The sequence below is a fragment of the Neophocaena asiaeorientalis genome, unplaced genomic scaffold (assembly GCF_003031525.2).
Source record: "Neophocaena asiaeorientalis asiaeorientalis breed wild unplaced genomic scaffold, Neophocaena_asiaeorientalis_V1.1 scaffold465, whole genome shotgun sequence".
NCBI lineage: Eukaryota > Metazoa > Chordata > Mammalia > Artiodactyla > Phocoenidae > Neophocaena > Neophocaena asiaeorientalis.
The window spans coordinates 429,176-450,179 of record NW_020174936.1 but is presented as its reverse complement, the minus strand read 5'-3'; the positions used below and the strand labels follow the sequence as shown (position 1 = coordinate 450,179).

The following is a 21,004-nucleotide window of genomic DNA, read 5'->3' as shown; positions in this document are numbered from 1 at the left end:
GAGCTATCTGCTTACAAGTCGTGGAGATTCACAGAACACACTAATCATCTGAATCTCAGGTGCATCCAATTTGTTATTCACACTCTCCCATGCCAGTGAAAAGCCTGGCGCAGACAGATGCACCAGGAACCCTAAATGACAGTTTTGGCCTCCGGAAGTACAATCACTACAGCAAAATCTAGTACAGCCTCCAGGTGAAATGTCTGGAGCTCCATATGGAGCAGGGAAAATTAACAACAAGATGAAAATCACTGCAGCAGCAGGGAGTCGGAATTTTTGAAAAAAAAAAATGAAATTTAAAGATGAAGAAAGAGAAGTAATAAATTAATGGGGTGTGAAAACATTCAAAGCTTTACAATACCAGGGGCACTATTTGCTCAGATTTTTTTCCTTTTTTTAACTTCAGGTCATTTTGATGTAACTTATTAACCAAGATCGGGAAATGCAGCCAAAAGAAGAACATTTTTACACATGCAAAAGTACCTTAAATACATTTGTATCTATATTATCTTCACTTTCCTGTGGCATCTTGCTTACCAATTTCCAAATGCCAGAGCTGGCACATCCCCTGAGAAGTCTCCGTGATGGATTTACTATCATCCTAATGCAGGGTACTGTTGTCAAGTTTGAATGAAGGATGACAGTTTTTAGCAGGCAATCTTTTTCATTTCTCCTAAATTATGGTGTCGTTAGACAAACCATTGCCCACCATCACGTTTTTTAAGTCAACTGGATTTGGATCTACATGATTAACTATACACAGCTCTAGTCCTTGTCCGGACTTGCACATTTTCCCCGATGACTATTAAAGCTGAATTGTTCAAGAAATTGAGATACTATCTGTTTACCAGATGTTTAAAAACACAAGTTTTCATTATGCTATTGCGAAATATCCTTCACAGGCATGCAGAGTTTAATGGCACTGGGGTCAGTGAGAGCTCTGGGTCCCTCCAGATCCATCACTCTGCTAAACACATGGTAAGAAAAGCAAAAGGGCTCTAGGGAATGAATGGTCTTGTCATCATCTTCCGTGGCACAACCCTTCTCATCTACACAGGAGGCCTCCTGAGGGCAGAGAAGGAGAGCCAGGAGAAGGGCTTGGTGGGGCTGAGTGGGAAGGAGGGCAGTGGTTTGAACAGCAAACCAAAATCAGAGTTCACGGAGCCAGTCATTTGGTTTAGTCGCCTGCAAGCCCTAGATCTAACTGTACCCATTCATCCCCAAGGCAAGGCGCCTCATCTCTCTGAGACTCAGTCTGCTCACCTGGAGGCTGGAAATAACAGTCCCGAGTCAGATAACAACAAGTGCTTTGGAGCTGGATGTCGGAAAGGTGCTAGGTGAATCTGACATCGTTGTTCCTCCTATTATAAGCTGTAGTAATAAGACCGTGTATCTATAATGGCTCCTAACCTTTCTTTCCATAGAGCCCTAAACTGCATGCCAGTGAGGCTACGCAACTTTAAGGCCTAAAGGAAACTAAAATAGACAGTGTTTTCAAATAACAGATAAAAACCCAACCCCCCAAACAATGATATTCATGGAGAACGATTATCTCAATAAAAATCCAGTCCTTTAACCTTTATGTTGGTCCCCAGCTACTGACTCTCCCTGCTATCTTCCCAACACCCCTCCCTCATCTGCATCCCCACCAGATACACACTGTGTCACCGGCAGGAAGAGACGCTGCTAACAACGCTGTCAGCAGCACTGACGCTGGGCTGGGGGAAGGACGAGTCTGTATGCTGGCCTTGCCTCCCCTCTTTCCCTTCTGCTCATTTTACACTCTGCTCCAGCTGCAGCTGGCAGGTTGCAAGCACAGCCTCTTGCAACCTTTGGTTGAGGATTAGAAATTCATATCCATAATCTTATTTGATCTGCATACTTCTAATCAGATAGGAAAGGCAGGTATCAGGACGCTCATTTTAGAGATGAGGAAACAGGCCAAAGCAAGAATTAAGGCCTGCAGTGACCGGAGCTTGTTAGAGCTGGGTTCTAATCCTAATCTTCTAGCTCCTGGTCTAGAGTTCTTTCAAACAGGCCAGTCTCCTCAGCTTGCCACTAGTGAAGGCAGCTGAGATCTAGTTCCCTGATTTGACTTTGAGTACCCAGCCCTGGGTACATAAGGGATGCAAAACTGTGAGATCTTAAGGATATATGAAAATCTTTCATGTGTTCAAGGGCCAGACCAGTGGGTAATAATTAAGATGAGGCAGTCCTCAGCCTGGTAAATAAAGCTTTGACTCTATGGTTGCTTTGTAAACTAGTGAGTTACCTATCACTGGAGGTGTTCAACTTTGCTTTTCAGAGATATTGTAGAGAGGTTTGATTCGATGTCGTCTGAGATCACCTTCCACTCCTGAGAGTGTGTGATTCACTCCTGCCTATTCCACTTGGGATTCAATGGCCCCAAACCACCTACAGTACCACAATGAGCAAATCAACCATCCTGTTTGTCCAATTTATGAGGGGAGGCTATCACACAGAGTGGTTAGGGGTTCAAATGAGATAATATGGGCCAAAGAGAAGGTATTATTTCATAATCCAGTCCCTGCGATACTATAAAAATAAACATTTTTCTTCATGTGCTTTATTTGAAGGCAAAAGGGTAGAAAAGGAATCTATAAAGTAACCTTTCCCAATCTTCAGTCTATAGTACAAACCCTGTAAAATAAATGCCAACTCCATCAAAAGTCATTAATGATTCCAGCAATGAAGTGCACAAACTTCTGTTGAAAGACCTGGGAAACAGGCCTGATGGCATCAAAGCTGCTTCTGTTATTTGAAATCAAAGTCCCAATTTGGTGACAATATTCTATCACGATTCAAGGAATACAGTTTTCCCCTCACTCTGGCATAACAGTGATTGCTACCTAGGGAGTTCAACACATTAGAATTTTCCAACTTCCACTCGACTGATCAAGTAAACATATACTTAAACATTCCAGAAAACAATACTGCAAAGGTAGACAGCCTCTTTCTAAATTCGACCAGAGCCTTCAAAAGCTTCATTTGTCAAATGCAATCGTTTCTTAGACTTATCACTTATCAAATCTCACTGATTAAATACTCTAGGCATGAGGAATCTCAAGAATACAGCTACACGCCCAATCTTTGGTGTTTTTTTTTCTTAGATGGCTTATACAAGTTTTCTATTAAGACTCGTTTGAGAGAGAAGTTATATAGTGCCTCTTCTCTTCATTTACAAAATTTGAGGGGAATGCGTACACTGGCCAAACAGTGAATTGTTTAAAAATTACTGACAGAATAAGAGGCTTACCAAGATAAATATTCTAACGAGCTATAAATCCTGAAAATGTGATTTTAATTTGATGGGCTACCTAGAGCTAAGCAGCAAGGCTGTACACAGTAAAGCCTCACTAAATGCGAGCACGCATGCCAAGTGATTACACTTAGGATCTTCTCTTTAAGGAAAAGATTATGTTTAAACAAAGAATCCTACAAATTTGAAAAGTGAGACTGACACTCTTGAACCTAACAACTTGGATGGTTTCTCCTCCACTTATCTGATGGCTTTAACTGTAAAAGAAAAAGGATACAAAAGAGACATTTCAGCGTGTGAAATGTCCACATGGGTACCAGGACAATTTGCTTAAAACTGCTTATAAAGATGGTAGAGAGAATGAGCCCCATCCTATTATTCAATAACCATGTTTGTGACACATCTGCATAATCTAACCATGCATAAATTAGTATGTGTAACACAACACGTATTTGCATAATAATAGCAAGTTAATAGATGCTTAAAGAGCAGAGACCAACACCACCTTTAAATCAGACATGCCTCCGGGCACTTTGGCCTGTACAGACCAAGATGCCAGAAAAACAGGGAGCATCAACCAACAGTCAAACCATTCATTTTTCATCCCTCTAGACATTTCACTTATTTCCCCACACACACTGGGGAATCATTTTCAAACCACAAAATAGCTTTATATTTTAAGTGCTAGCACCCTTCTATAATAAAAATCTTAAAGAAATTACTATAGAGATTATTATCAGCAATGGTAACATAATGGACATTTTATTTTCCTAGAAATGTAAATAGGAAGGGCAAATTTTTTAAAAAGAAAATGTTCGAAATCACAGCCACATAAAATTGGGGGTCCATCTATTTGCTTAGCAAAAATAATGACTTAGATTAGATATTTTCACCCTTCACCTCAATCCTTTAATTCAAATAACTAATTGAATCCAAAAACGCAAATAGTGTGTCAAGAAGAGGCTGTGTCCCTTTTCCAACCTCAGTAAGAGCACATGCTACTGGGTTGGGATGAGGAAAAACATTACCAGTGCCACACAAAGGAAGAGCACAATGATGGCTTTCAACCTTTAACAAAGAGGAAAAAAATCTGGAGTATAAAAAAATCAAAAATCAATAGAGACTCCTAAATGACTCCTTTAAGATATCACTTTTCAATTTAACAGGACAGATTTATTTGTATGTGGCTCAAATGTTCACAATTGCTCCCTGCACTTCATACATAGGAATGAATGTCACAGTGGAAAACGGCAGTAATGAACAATCTTACCTGAGGATATGGAAACCTCCCAAGAGCAAGCTGAGAAAGGAAATAATATTTGTCTAGTTATAGATTTGCATGCAGGGCAGATCTTAAGACAGACAAGTACTAAATTTCAGAATTACATCCAGCAAATATAAAAAGCTCACAATCTTAAATGCACAAACTAAATTATTGCTGTAATTACATTGAAAGCTATATATAGAATGAACATTTACATTGGACAATGTTGTATCCCTGATAAAATATTCTATTTTTAACAACTAAACACTATCCTTACATAGTTTCTCTTAGGAATATTGTCAGCTGTACGGGCATTATTCACATTTACAAGTGTACGACAGTTTCTTCTAAACAGAGATGTAAAACCATAGGATACTGTTGGCTTTTCCTCTTGTAAAAATGGAAACACTTAATTGCTCCTAGTCCACAGCTCTGTAGAATTTTCAGTTATAAGTATTATAGGAAGAGCTGTAGGAAATGGGGAGTGGGCCATGTGAAATAGAAAATTTTGCCATTATTTTCATTTATTTGTTAGTTTTTTTCATCCATTCATATTTAGAAGAAAAGAGCTACTACTAGTGGGAAAGTGGCAGTTCAAGACTATGAAGTTGGAACTATAGGTCTGAAATTGGGTAACTGAATCCTTACAGCTTCCAATTTTATTTAATTAGTAAACTGCTATGTGTTTCTAGGCCACTCACTTAATTTTGGTCTTTGAATTCTCACCTGTGAAAACAAAATGATTCAACCAGGAATAGGATTGATATGAAGCGATAAGATCAAATTTACCAAACATACCATAATTTATTTAAAGAGAACTGTGGCTAAATTTTGCAACTTCATAATGTGGCCCATCGTCAGGTCTGAAATCCTTTATAGGTATTTGTAAATATTTTCAAAGTAGAATCACTACATCAGGGAACTTTGAAGCTAGAATGGATCCAAGGAAACATCAATCTGTTTTACAGATCAGAACCCCAGAGTCCCATTGAAGATGTTTCCACACAGTTAATCAGCAGAAGCCTGGGGACTGACCCCAAGACTTGCAACGTAGTCCAGGGTTCTTTCCAGCATATTACATTGCTTTTCTAGATCTTGAGAAGTTGTGCACTTATCTCAAAGACACTGACACTGCTCAAACATTTCTGAACTCCTCTTTTGGAACTGCTTTTAGAATCATTTCAAGTCACAGAAGAACAACTACTTCATTTTATTAGAACTGCATCTTATCTTGAGCTTAAAATCATACCCCTCTGTTTTTTGATCATGCAAATTATTTGTTGACTAAGGTCTGAACGGCCTACGGGTATTACCAAAACCCAAAGCCAAATTCAAAGAAAAAATATTTTGTTCCTTAATAAGGATAGACATGAAGATGCTGAGGTTAATTTTTAAAGTTCTAATACCAGTTTGAGCGACAGCAATGTAATAGGAATAAACCATATGACCATGTAAGGTGACTACTTGGAAAGGGCCAACACTCATTTGGATGTGTGTGTGTGTGTGTGTGTATATATATATGTGTGCGTGTACATATATATATATATATATATATATATATATATATGAATACTTGGTATTTATGTTTAAACAAAGAATCCTACAAATTTGAAAAGTGAGACTGACACTCTTGAACCTAACAACTTGGATGGTTTCTCCTCCACTTATCTGATGGCTTTAACTGTAAAAGAAAAAGGATACAAAAGAGACATTTCAGCGTGTGAAATGTCCACATGGGTACCAGGACAATTTGCTTAAAACTGCTTATAAAGATGGTAGAGAGAATGAGCCCCATCCTATTATTCAATAACCATGTTTGTGACACATCTGCATAATCTAACCATGCATAAATTAGTATGTGTAACACAACACGTATTTGCATAATAATAGCAAGTTAATAGATGCTTAAAGAGCAGAGACCAACACCACCTTTAAATCAGACATGCCTCCGGGCACTTTGGCCTGTACAGACCAAGATGCCAGAAAAACAGGGAGCATCAACCAACAGTCAAACCATTCATTTTTCATCCCTCTAGACATTTCACTTATTTCCCCACACACACTGGGGAATCATTTTCAAACCACAAAATAGCTTTATATTTTAAGTGCTAGCACCCTTCTATAATAAAAATCTTAAAGAAATTACTATAGAGATTATTATCAGCAATGGTAACATAATGGACATTTTATTTTCCTAGAAATGTAAATAGGAAGGGCAAATTTTTTAAAAAGAAAATGTTCGAAATCACAGCCACATAAAATTGGGGGTCCATCTATTTGCTTAGCAAAAATAATGACTTAGATTAGATATTTTCACCCTTCACCTCAATCCTTTAATTCAAATAACTAATTGAATCCAAAAACGCAAATAGTGTGTCAAGAAGAGGCTGTGTCCCTTTTCCAACCTCAGTAAGAGCACATGCTACTGGGTTGGGATGAGGAAAAACATTACCAGTGCCACACAAAGGAAGAGCACAATGATGGCTTTCAACCTTTAACAAAGAGGAAAAAAATCTGGAGTATAAAAAAATCAAAAATCAATAGAGACTCCTAAATGACTCCTTTAAGATATCACTTTTCAATTTAACAGGACAGATTTATTTGTATGTGGCTCAAATGTTCACAATTGCTCCCTGCACTTCATACATAGGAATGAATGTCACAGTGGAAAACGGCAGTAATGAACAATCTTACCTGAGGATATGGAAACCTCCCAAGAGCAAGCTGAGAAAGGAAATAATATTTGTCTAGTTATAGATTTGCATGCAGGGCAGATCTTAAGACAGACAAGTACTAAATTTCAGAATTACATCCAGCAAATATAAAAAGCTCACAATCTTAAATGCACAAACTAAATTATTGCTGTAATTACATTGAAAGCTATATATAGAATGAACATTTACATTGGACAATGTTGTATCCCTGATAAAATATTCTATTTTTAACAACTAAACACTATCCTTACATAGTTTCTCTTAGGAATATTGTCAGCTGTACGGGCATTATTCACATTTACAAGTGTACGACAGTTTCTTCTAAACAGAGATGTAAAACCATAGGATACTGTTGGCTTTTCCTCTTGTAAAAATGGAAACACTTAATTGCTCCTAGTCCACAGCTCTGTAGAATTTTCAGTTATAAGTATTATAGGAAGAGCTGTAGGAAATGGGGAGTGGGCCATGTGAAATAGAAAATTTTGCCATTATTTTCATTTATTTGTTAGTTTTTTTCATCCATTCATATTTAGAAGAAAAGAGCTACTACTAGTGGGAAAGTGGCAGTTCAAGACTATGAAGTTGGAACTATAGGTCTGAAATTGGGTAACTGAATCCTTACAGCTTCCAATTTTATTTAATTAGTAAACTGCTATGTGTTTCTAGGCCACTCACTTAATTTTGGTCTTTGAATTCTCACCTGTGAAAACAAAATGATTCAACCAGGAATAGGATTGATATGAAGCGATAAGATCAAATTTACCAAACATACCATAATTTATTTAAAGAGAACTGTGGCTAAATTTTGCAACTTCATAATGTGGCCCATCGTCAGGTCTGAAATCCTTTATAGGTATTTGTAAATATTTTCAAAGTAGAATCACTACATCAGGGAACTTTGAAGCTAGAATGGATCCAAGGAAACATCAATCTGTTTTACAGATCAGAACCCCAGAGTCCCATTGAAGATGTTTCCACACAGTTAATCAGCAGAAGCCTGGGGACTGACCCCAAGACTTGCAACGTAGTCCAGGGTTCTTTCCAGCATATTACATTGCTTTTCTAGATCTTGAGAAGTTGTGCACTTATCTCAAAGACACTGACACTGCTCAAACATTTCTGAACTCCTCTTTTGGAACTGCTTTTAGAATCATTTCAAGTCACAGAAGAACAACTACTTCATTTTATTAGAACTGCATCTTATCTTGAGCTTAAAATCATACCCCTCTGTTTTTTGATCATGCAAATTATTTGTTGACTAAGGTCTGAACGGCCTACGGGTATTACCAAAACCCAAAGCCAAATTCAAAGAAAAAATATTTTGTTCCTTAATAAGGATAGACATGAAGATGCTGAGGTTAATTTTTAAAGTTCTAATACCAGTTTGAGCGACAGCAATGTAATAGGAATAAACCATATGACCATGTAAGGTGACTACTTGGAAAGGGCCAACACTCATTTGGATGTGTGTGTGTGTGTGTGTGTATATATATATGTGTGCGTGTACATATATATATATATATATATATATATATATATGAATACTTGGTAAGATTTGTTACCTTGTACTCATTTCTTGTATACTCAGAATTCTCAGATTTTCAAGACATAAAGTTATACCATCATTGTTTCATTTGCTGGATGTCATTAATCTGTTCAACTATAGAGTGAAGGAAAGAGAGTATGGATGTTAATCAAACTCCCTTTCACAGTTTTGTGTGATTATGTCTGTTGTCTATATGCTGCTATTAGTTAGGAAGGGGAGGGACTCAGCTCTCCACTGCCTCCACTCCACCCTCACCCAAAACAGGTTATTGATTTGACTTACATTCTGTAAACACAGTGCGTTTCTGGCCAATGAGAATGTGCACATTGATTCAGAAAGAGCCACTATGGTCTTTTGTGGCAGTAATGGGTGGGCTAGGCATTTGCACCATTCTGTACTGAACTGACAGGCAGTGACAGCTCACCAAAAGCTGTCACCTATCATCACACCCATCTGCAGATTATGAGTTTTGCACATTCTTTCATTTGGAAAAAGTAGCAAGAGGAGGGTCTCTCGCCTGAAAAAGCTGACAGCTTAATAACTACTAGAAAACGTTTAGAACATCCTATCTGAAGTCCTTCTACAGGTGCTGCACCATTCACTCTGGTATATGTTGAACATGTCATTAGGGCCTATGGAAGAATTCTGTCCACGTAGCTTACCAGCAGAAGAAACTTGCCCACCATATATGCAGTTAAGGTCTAAACTAGCTGGCCAGTGCCAACACTGGCCATTGGTTCTTGTAGATTAAAGAACTCAGCAATGATAAAAGGAAGACTTTAAAAAAAAAAAAAAAGAGTAGGATGAGGTGAAAAATGTGAACTTTTTCCACTTCAACACAAAGCCTCAAATTCTCAAGTCATCACTATTCTATGGAGAGGCAAGGCGACAGCAGACTTGGGAATGTGCACTCGTCTACGTGGCCCCCTCTCACAACTGGTAAAAGGTAATTAGGCTGGCTGATGATATTCATTTACTCTGTAAGAGACCTCCATCAAGAGAACAGAGAGAAAAGTCAGCAGGGAGCATCTCTGTACCAGCCTGCTTGGGAACAGGTGGCAATGCTTGAACTAGTGACCTCAACATTCTTGGAACTGGCTTTACTCACGTGCACTTTCCTGATATCCTGTGGAAGCTCAGTCTTACTTGTCAACTACATTCCTGCGAGGACTGTTTCTAAGGCACCTTGCAGGTCTGACCTCTTTTCAATCTGAGGGCAGAGAATGGTCCCCTGTTCTTGACCAGAGACGCGCAACAATCATTTCCTCTCCCACAGCGTCACCACTGGGCTGCTCCGGTGGCAAGCCAAGGATTCCAATTCCACACGAGTGAAAACTGGCAGCAGTGCTATAAGGCTGGCACCACAAGCAGTCATTTTAAGGCCCTGGGAGAGGGAGCTGCCTTCCATGTATGTCTCTGCCCTTTCAGGTTGAATGCAGCTGCAATGTTTATGTTCTACACTATTTATCTGGTGGCCAAATAGAGGGAAATATATAGCTAAGCCCTAGAACCTCTTTATCAAGTTCAATTAAGAGAAGGTAAAAAAGGAAAAGGGCTCTTAGCAGATATGGCTGAGGCTGTCAAAAGTCAAAATAAACACTGAACCCTTTATGGGGAAGAGGGAGTACATATGCTATGAGTGAATATTTCAGAGACAGATGGACCTGGGGCCATTCTGTATCTTTTACCCTTACTGGTCTATTAATCTACTTGCATTTCCCCAGTTTTTATTGTCAAGGTATTATAAATTAGGAAACTTACAAAAGAGAGTATGTAATCTTCTCTGAAATGGCCTGCAGATATGTCACTGTACTAAATGTGTTTCAGATTTAATGAAGCTTTAATGTCCTTTTTAATTTTGCCTGTTTCTGTATCACCAGGGGTCGGGCAAGGCAATCAGCACTCAAGAGGGTGGTTTGGTTTAAAACTCGGAAAAAACTCATTTGCTTATGAGTTGCACTGTATTTTCTTAATTAAATTTACTGAGTAAAATGGTTTAAGTTCAGCCAACCAATGACCTTTGTATGTAGATGCAGATTTATAAATGGGTTAAAGAAGAGAAAAAAAAAGAATCACAACAAAGCAAACAGATTAGGGCTTAGCCAATGGAAGTCTTTGCCTTCTTCATCATCTTTACAAAAGAAGCATTTAAATTTAGGCAGCTTAAGTCCAGTTTAAAAAAACGTATATTGAAAAATGTGGGCGCACAGAAGCGCCAGCAATTCATCAAATGACTCTAACATCCTTTTCATTCCCAGCAGGGGAGCGGCTCACATTGTAAAAGATTTGGAAAAGCTTTATTTTGGGGAAGTGGAGGTAGAGATGAGGGAGGGAGTGGATTCTATTTAATGTTAAATAAAAAAGTGCATTTTAATTCTAAATACATAAGATTCAGCAAAGTGCTAAATACTCTGTTCGTGGTGGGAGATTTACTATGCAAAAGGCAGAAAAAGAATGCTCTAAAAACATTTACCAGTTGGGAATACACTTAAATAACAGTAAACCACTAACCTTTCACTGTAAAACTAGGACTGCTCCTCAGTGTTATCTTATTGATCTTTGAGTTGTCCAACCATAATCTGTGAAATACTCTTGAGTTAGCAGTATCTGAATAGGTTGGACTTTATCATTTAAACAACCAATATATGTGTGAGTGCGATGATAACAATTGCCAAATACATAACAAACGTGTGATAGAAACCTTTGTATTTTAACAAAAAGGGTAGAAGATGTTTATTTACAAAGCAACAAAGATGGCTTCTGTTGATAATAAGAATAATTATTGTCATGAAGTCATAAATGATAAAGAGAAAACATACATTGTAACCAGAAAGCAAGTGCAGGACACAAACTCAGGATATGTTTTTGGTGATCAGCTGACCAACTTAGAATATCAACAATGTGGGAGTAGCTTTAAATTTACAGCTATACTGAAGAGCACTGGATTTTATAAATTCTTAATTTAGACATATTCTATGTTTCTCAGCAAAACTGCAAATCGAAAATAAGCATTTTCAATATAGCCAGTGATCTAGCTGAAGGAGGACTTTATAGTCTGAAATGTTCTAAAATTTGTTCTTTTTTTTTTTTTGCAGTACGCGGGCCTCTCACTGCTGTAGCCTCTCCCGTTACGGAGCACAGGCTCCGATCGCGCAGGCTCCGGACGCGCAGGCGCAGCGGCCATAGCTCACGGGCCCAGCCGCTCCGCCGCATGTGGGATCTTCCCGGACCAGGGCACAAACCCGTGTCCCCTGCATCGGCAGGCGGACTCTCAACCACTGCGTCACCAGGGAAGCCCTAAAATTTGTTCTTAATTACCCTTGTGCACATTTTACACAAATTTCCATCGAAGGATTTTGCATTTAGATTGTGCGCTGCCGTTAAACCTTTATTTTACAGAAATGCAGCAGCCACTTTGGGACATTCAGACACAGGGAAACTTTAAAAAATCAGACTTAACTACTGGATTACATAAAATTCCCTAGGTGAGATTTCATCCCAAGACCAATTTACACAGTCCTAGAGAGAGTTTAAATCATCTGAAACTATGCTAGCGAAGGACCATAATAAATACTAAATACCTCAAAATCTACCCTGAGATTTTTCTTTTCTTCCCGTGTATCAATTTCACTGTCCTCTTACTGTATGGTTTAAAAACAATCCAAAGGATATAACAGCAATTTACCAGTGTTCAAGTGCTTTGGAGGTTAAATTGACAACAAAGAACACAGAAACACAAAGCATCTTGAAGTAGGGTTTCAATTAAATGTGGAGGATTTAGTAATGCAGTACCAAAAAAAAAGAGTTACAAATTAATTTAATCTTCTGCCTATAGTTTGCAGCTGCACTCCAAAGTGTCTTGGGCTTAAGAACAAAGACTTGAAAGGCCTCGGAGTGAGGAAAGCTTCAATTTTTAATGTATAACGCCATTAGCTGATAACTTGTGGAATGTGCAACCCCTGCGGAGGGGCATAAGTGCGAGTAACAGAGACGGATGAAGTGGCATATTTGTTCATGTCTAGAACTATGAGGAAGAGGGTTATTACTAACACCATCAGGCCCAATAGAAATATGCCCTAATAACCTTTGGGACCCTCCACACTATCAGTTTTCACTACATCAAATATATTAAAATCAAAACCTAATTCACTTTAATTAAAGACAATTAGTTTGTTTTACTATTATTGTTTTAACTTGTGTGACATTATAATACATTGCAAATTAAAGACGGAATATTAAATATAACAAAAGCATCAAACTGTGTACACCTTCCCATCCATGCTTGGTGAAATCAGCTTATCACCGGTGTCTATTTAAGGAAATTCAAGAACAACCATCATTAAAAGTAGTGTAGAAACATTTCACCCTAAAAAGAATTCAGTGGAACCATGCATATGTTTTCCCTATTCAATTTATACTTCTTTTCACATAATGCTTTCCTATAACTCCAAGGATTTCTTTAACACAAACAGAATTATGGCCCATTGGAGGCACAAGAAGCTTAATTAATTTGCCCAAGGTCATACTGTAGGTTGGTGGCAAAGCTTGTTAAATTACTGGTAACTCTGGGCTCTACAGATGTTTTGGCAATGGCAAAGGCCCCTGTCTGCAAAGGCCCCAGAGACTTCTAGCGCAGAGGGTGAATGAACCACGGCAAATAACTCACGACGCCTGTTCAAAAGGTGCCAAGTGCTCTGGAGAGCTCACAACATTTTCTTTGTGTAGAAAGAGCCTAAATGTGAGTTTCCCACCAGGAGTGCTTCTTAAGAGGTCCCAATATTTTAAAAAGAACTATTCATCCTCACCAGAGTCCATTAATAAAAAGTAAATTTATTTTAACTTAAAGATCCCAAGCACAGTAGCACAAAGAAATAAATCAAACATTTATCCATCATTCAGAAGGTCCTGCATTCTATCCCACAGATTACTAATAATAATGGAGAAAAGATAGCATCACAAATAAATGTTTCTAATACAGTGGGTTTTTTTTTCTCTTTTTAAATTAGAAATGGGTTTATTACAGTGGACACTTAAATGGGGCCAGGGCAACAGTAATTCACAAGTACAATATCCTAATGCTGTTCCTTTAATTGCTTTATTTGTTTTACTGTTAAAAATGATTGCTTGCTGTAGTCTAACCATGCATGCTGAAAAGCATGATACATTGAGGTCTCAACCTGGGCAAACTGTACCTAAACTTACACTTTATTGCAGCTTAGTTCACAATCTTCACCTAATATAGGGTTATATCCCAGTGCAGCAGGAGGATAAATCATCCTGGAATATTACTCTGGTAAAGTTTAGCTGTGACTGGAGCATATGTGCTTCCGAGCCACTGAAGCAAAGGCCCATAAAATACACTAATTACTGGAAGTTATGGTCACTGAGTGATTGATAGCGCTCTGCAAGGCAACTTCCTCATTTTCAGCTCTTCTGACGGGGCTCATCCGCCACATAGCAATTATTAATTCATGACCCACCCCTCAGGCATTAGTACCTTTACTTCTAATTCTCCTGCTACCAAACTATTGCTACAGCTGGACACTGTCTTTCTTCATTCTGATGGCTGGGTAAGGATGATAAAAAGTAGATTTCACACTAAATGCTATTGTTTTGAAACTTTAAATGTTGCTTGGTCTTTCTAACCCTGCTGTCCTAAAAAACATAATTCTCCTTCCTCTCCCATAATGCTATTTCACTTGCATCATTTTCTTTTTTCTCTTTAAAAAAGAATTTGTGTGTGTTTATGCATATATATGTATATGTATGCATATATGTGTCTATATGTGTGTGCGTGTGTTTGTATGTGTGTGTATATATCAATCTGTCTGTCTATACTGTATTAGATCAAAAACTCTGAATTATTTTTTAGTGGAACACTGTGGTTTAAATGCAATATATAACTTCAACCAGGCCATACTAAATATGAGGCAGTTAATTGATAAAAAAAAAACGGAACCCCCACTAACCCTCCATTTAAATAGACCCACTTTTGTAGCTTTGAAGACATTCTAAGTGTTTCAAGTTGATTTCCATCAGTAGCTTCACTCAGAGTAATGCTAATTAAATAATATCTGGGTATATAACTGAATTTCTAAAAGTCACTTAGAAACAACTGCAAAGGTCTCTTTTGATGGTGTTCTGTGCCTTGAGAGGAAATTCAGTGAGAGACTCTGAATTAAAGAGAGATAAAGTTCAGTCATGATGGATGACAGCAGACATTTTACTTTTCTAATAGAAAAATAAATGTTCTTCAAATTTTGAACAACTCAAAATGCAATACTAAGGGTGGTTTTCCTAGGTGGAATCTGAGATAGTGTAATGGATGAATAGATGACTCCAAGCTACCTATCCTTTCAGAGTTTGTTTCAAATTATTCCTCCTCTTCTGTTGGGAGTTAGTCCCAGAAAACAATTGTGAGGACAAATTCCATACCCTCCCTGTTCATACCATTCACTGGGCAGTGTATCGCATCCCACCTGGTAACTATCTTCCTGTATCTCTAATGCCGGTAAATTTCACTTGTTTAAGGGCAAACTCTAAGTCATAAACTTTCATATGCTCTCCATGACACCAGAAATAGTATTTTGCAGTGGGCTAATGTTGAGCATTTGTTGATTATGATATACGCCCTGATGATGATGTCTCCTAGAGCTTGGTCAACTTGGTGCTGCATGGCTTGGTTGCTTCTACTATTAAAGCTACAATACTTTAATAAACATAGTATACAAACTTTTCAGTATTAGGGGCTGACTGTTTTAACTGGTAAGGCCCTCTTACACATACTTCACTGCTTAGAATAATCACTTTCACATACTTCAGCATTATGATTAATATAGATGGCTTGTTTCTTGTTAAAGACTGAAGGGGTACAAGAAGGGAAAAGATTAGAGTTAACTGCCCCCAAATCCATCTCATGTGCTTAATTCAATAACCATTTTACAGTAAGAATTAAGAAATGACACTCTTTCAATATGTTTGTATAACGCTGACCTGTGTGCTCTAACAGTGTGGGTGGCTTTAATCCTGATAACAGCCCCTAGAGACCCAGCTTGGTGGGGTGTCCTCCATTTCTAAACTGCTCACTGGAGTCATGTAGCTACAGGCACCTGAGAAAACATCAGTGCTGGGGTATAGTCTATCGAGCGCCGTCTAAGCCACACTTGTATTTCCAGACATTTCAAAGTCAAGAGAGTCATAATCAGGTAATATGCTCACACTTCTGGCCTCTCTGTGTGTTGCTGCTCCTGAGAGAGGGGGGAGGGAAGAAAGGAAGGGAGAGGTATGGAGTGGCCATCCCCACACCAAGACTCCACGCATGCAGGTGAAGTCATCTTGGATTTCCCTTCTTAACCACCATCTGACTACACCCTCACCACCCACAGAATCCTGAGGAAAAAAAAAAAAGGTTATTTTAAGCTATTAATGTTGGATAATTTATTAAGAGTAATAGATAACTGAAATGCTATCCTTGACATTGATGTCAGCCCTCCCACTCATCTGCCCAGTCCTATGCGATTTTCCACTGCACTTTTACTTATCTTTCTCCCTTCTAGTCAAGGAGCTCCTGAGGGCAAAGTTTGTATCCCTACTGCCAACACAAGGCAGCACTACATAAATGTTTACTGATTAGATGGAACTCTCATCTACCTGCTTCCATTTTATTATAGCAGACATACTGGAGATTAGGTTAATTTTTGTGTTTCCTAAAAAAAAAATAAACTAGGTCTGGGCTTCTGAAAAACAACAGCAATTGTACATTTCAAAATACAGTAAAGCTGGGCTTCCCTGGTGGCGCAGTGGTTGGGAATCCGCCTGCCAGTGCAGGGGACACGGGTTTGAGCCCTGGTCCGGGGAGATCCCACATGCCACGGAGCAACTAAGCCCGTGCACCACAACTGCTGAGCCTGTGCTCTAGAGCCCGTGAACCACAGCTGCTGAGGCCTGCACACCTACAGCCCGTGCTCGGCAACAAAGAGAAACCACCGCAATGAGAAGCCCGCACGCCGCAACGAAGAGTGGCCCCCATTCGCCACAACTAGAGGAAGCCCGCACACAGCAACGAAGAGCCAACGCAGCCAAAAATAAATAAATTAATTAATTAATCTATTTTAAAAAAATACAGTAAAGCTGAACCAACTATAGGGAGAGTGTAGGTAGCAATCCTGTGAAAAGCAGTGTTGACTATGAGCAGAGTCACAATAAACCAGCCTTTCCCTTTACCTGATTTCCTGCCCATTTACAGTTACCATTTCTCTCTCCTTTTTTCAAACTACTGATCTACTTCTTTTCTACAGCATAGTGGAAGAAGCAGACTTTCATCCAGAGTCAGACATTTAACTGTGGCTCCCTGGTCTAGTCACCTAATCTTTCTGGAAAAGTCCTTTAATTTCTCTGGATCTCAGTTTCCTTATTTGCAAAATAGGAACTTTGATGCTTATAGATCAAAGTTGGTGGAATAATCTTGGGTAACTTAAATTACTGATTTTTTGGTCATTTCCATCACAGTGGGGAGAAGCTTAAATGAGATAATGAATATCAAATGGCTTTGTAAAGTGTTATGTACGTTGTCATCCTTCTAGAATGACACTGAGCGAGAAGATGTCAACAGCAAGGAATAGGGGAAAGCACACTCCACTCCACATCAGAGGTCCCAGCTGCCAGTCCTCATCGCTTATGCTGTACCTGTGGGCACAGTCCTTCCCTTCTCTGGACCCGAGCTTCCTCACTGGTAGGAGGAGGGATCTGATTTAACAAGTTCTAATGTCTCTCTTCTAGTTAAAAAACACTCTAGTCTCTAAATACAAGATATGGAGTGCAAAAGATTTTTCTAATTAAATGCTAAAAAAATGTTAAAGTTATTATTATTCAGTTCAGAACCAAAGTATGGAAAACAGTCTGTAGGATCTTTGAGAGGATTTTTTTTTTTTTTTTTGCGGTATGCGGGCCTCTCACTGTTGTGGCCTCTCCTGTTGCAGAGCACAGGCTCCGGACGCGCAGACTCAGGGGCCATGGCTCACAGGCCCAGCCGCTCCGCGGCATGTGGGATCCTCCCAGACCGGGGCATGAACCCGTGTCCCCTGCATCAGCAGGCGGACTCTCAACCACTGCGCCACCAGGGAAGCCCTGAGAGGATTTTTAAAGCCAATTTCAGGTCACTGGATTTGAGTATTGATAGATCTCTACGAGCAGTGGTTTTTATTGCTCAGTATCTCAAAGGTAGCAGCAGCGGTTCCTCAAATTATCACACTCAGAATTTTAGAGTTGACAGATGTCACTAAAACACTGGCCCCTTTTATCTTTTAGATCTCAACTCAAAAGCAACCCGACACCACTCAGTTACTCCTATCATACGGTGATGTTTATTTCTGTCTAAAAAGTTATTATTGCCAAGCGCCCTTCTTTATAATGTAGGCTCCATTAAAGCAGGGATTTTGTCACTTTCATTCCTAGCAATGTCCCCAGTGACTAGCACAGTGCCTGCCACATAATGGGCACTCAACAAAAATCTGCTAAATGACTAAATGAATAAATGACTGCATCTTGTCTAACCTTACACCTGTCTCTTCTACAAAGTATTTCTTAAAAAGAAACAAACCTGAGACAAGTATTCAGTCACTACTTAAATGCCCCTAGGGATGTGGGCATTTTTTTTTAACCTCTAAAAGGATGACTGCACTGTTGAGTAGGAAGGGTGCAGGGATCTATCCATTAAAAAACTCTTCTTTATACTGAATAGAAAACCACGGGCTTTTTGTTTTTTCGTTAGCTTCAGAAAGCTCAGCCCGTCAGTCATAAAGTAGCAGCTTGCCTCTCCACTGACAATCCTTCAAACACTGGAATATGGGTTGTCAAATGCCTGCTTTGTCTTCTCTTTATTTCTTTATTCTTCATATCAAGACTTTGTTGATTTAATGTTTTTTTTTTCTTTTTTTTAAAGTCCAAATTTTGTGTGTTTGTGTGTATACACGATTTGGACATGTGCTCTTGGAAAAACTTTAAAATCAGTCTGAAATCCATCAAAATAATAAAATGCTTAGCTGGGACTGCTAGCACCTGTTCCATCTTGTTTTGTCAATCTCATGGTTGTTCAGGATAGCTCTGAGCACAAAGCAAGCTCAACAATGCCTCATTCAGTGGGAAACACTTCACTTTGTCTGCCAGTTTCACATTCACTGCAATCACTGACAACCTTGGAAAATGCACATTTAGGCATGGTAATCTGAGACAGCTGGATCCCTTCACAGACCTTGCAAAAGGCTGAACTAGTCGATCCATCATCTGCCAAAGGTCATTTTAACAGCTCCTTTTTGCAATAAGTTATATAAAATTTTAGACAAAAAATGACAATAGAAAAAAGTCAAGTTAAGACAATTACAGAAAGGGGAGCGTGAGAAGAGGAATGAGTGACTGGAACTGTTACATGCTGTTTTCCTCAATATTCTTCAATGGAAGGGAAGGAGGCCCATGACAAGGATTCCAGAACCACACTTCTACCCACTTTCCTATACAATCTTCCACTGAAATTTTCTTTGTCTTTGGACCCTTCAGCTTTAATTCTTCAGCCTTCCGATGGTTTTCAGCAGAAACTTCTGATCAACAGGTAAGATATTTCACTAGATGGAGCAGCAGATAACATATTATAATAAGATTCAATGTCCACTCACGTTCTTGACAATAATTATAAAAAGGAAGAGGAGAAAAAAAATCAATATTTGAGTAGTGCACACCAAATGCCAAGTTTTTATGGTCGAGGGAAGCTGACAGCAGCTGCTTAGAGGGCATCCAGAGCCATCCGTCACCCCTCAGACCAGGTTCATAATCACCAGGGGCTAGAAAGGCAAAACAAAGCTGCAGCTGTAGATCCACTAGAGACAGTTGTGTCTCTGGAAACTTTTTTTTTTTTTTTTGTAGGGAGAGCGGGGAATAGGTTCTTCTGTATATTTAGAGGCAGGAACCAAGTCTAGGTAATGCTCCATAATTCTTTTCACCTGGTAAACATCCACTACCTAGATGTTATTTCAAAGAGAAGCTTACTTCTCAAAGTAATTTGATGGGGTTGTTACTGTTAGATGAAAGTATTTATTAAAAAGCCTAGAATATGGGCTTCCCTGGTGGCGCAGTGGTTGAGAGTCCGCCTGCCGATGCAGGGGACACGGGTTCGTGTCCCGGTCCGGGAGGATCCCACATGCCGTGGAGCGGCTGGGCCCGTGAGCCATGGCCGCTGAGCCTGCGCGTCCGGAGCCTGTGCTCTGCAACGGGAGAGCCCACAACAGTGAGAGGCCTGCGTACCGCAAAAAAAAAAAAAAGCCTCGAATACTGAAATTGCCTTCTCTCAAAAAGATAGGTGTTTACTATTATGGTTTATCTACTGCCTCCTTCATTACATTGTAGGTTCAACAAGGAAAGGGAACATACCTATTTACCAATGTGTCCCCAGCACCTAGTAAAGTATCTGGCACATAAAAAGTTCAATAAATATTTGAGGAATGACTTCTAATGTTATCTTTGCTCCACAGATAAGAGGCTGACACTCAGAGTGGCAAAATGACTTGGCCAAGATAACACTGATTTTAAGGGGTGGCGTCAACATTTCTGGTTAACGCAAAATGTGTGCTCTTTAACAGTTCAAGGATTAGGATGATAGCCTTAATATCGGAAAATATATCATAGAAAGAAAATGACATACTCTTCACCACACTTCTCCAGAAACTTCTGTCAAAGGTACTGGGCTGGGTGATCCATGTCACTTTTTCAATACTTTTATTTTCATTTTACACAGCTCACTATACTCTATGTGTTTGCTTGTAAATGTAGAAAATCACACTGCATTTTCTTGATATCTAATGAATCTTATCTGATATCCATTAAACAGTATGTATAAAGGTAAAATCAAAAAAATTAGATGTGTTAACAGCTTTTCACAGTTCCATAAGACAAGGTAGTTACATCCAACTATTTGTACATTTTACCCTAAATTTTCCTTGGGACAATTCTATTACAGATGTCTATAGAGAATCAATAATTTTCTATTCTCCTACAAAAACTCACTTTCTCTGGGCAAAAGCACTGACATACATCATTTAGAAAAGTTAGGGTTTTTTGGTTCTTCTGTAGAAATACTAAGAAGAAGGCCATCTGAAATGACATACAAATATTTCTCTCATGTTATAAAATTAAAATTGAAACATTTCTATTGA

At 38.9% G+C, this 21,004-nt stretch overlaps 1 protein-coding gene across 5 annotated transcripts in view; it reads right to left on the bottom strand.

Moving 5' to 3' along the window:
• Positions 1-21,004, bottom strand: part of MAP2K5 (mitogen-activated protein kinase kinase 5) — a 270,206-nt gene that overhangs the window by 76,285 nt on the left and 172,917 nt on the right. For 3 of the 5 annotated variants that reach the window (XM_024761657.1, XM_024761655.1, XM_024761658.1), the window contains one exon: positions 7,239-7,268. The exons of the other annotated variants lie outside the window; for them this stretch is intronic. In XM_024761657.1, the coding sequence (XP_024617425.1) occupies positions 7,239-7,268 (30 nt within the window). The remainder of the gene's footprint in view (positions 1-7,238; positions 7,269-21,004) is intronic. 5 annotated transcript variants of the gene reach the window in all.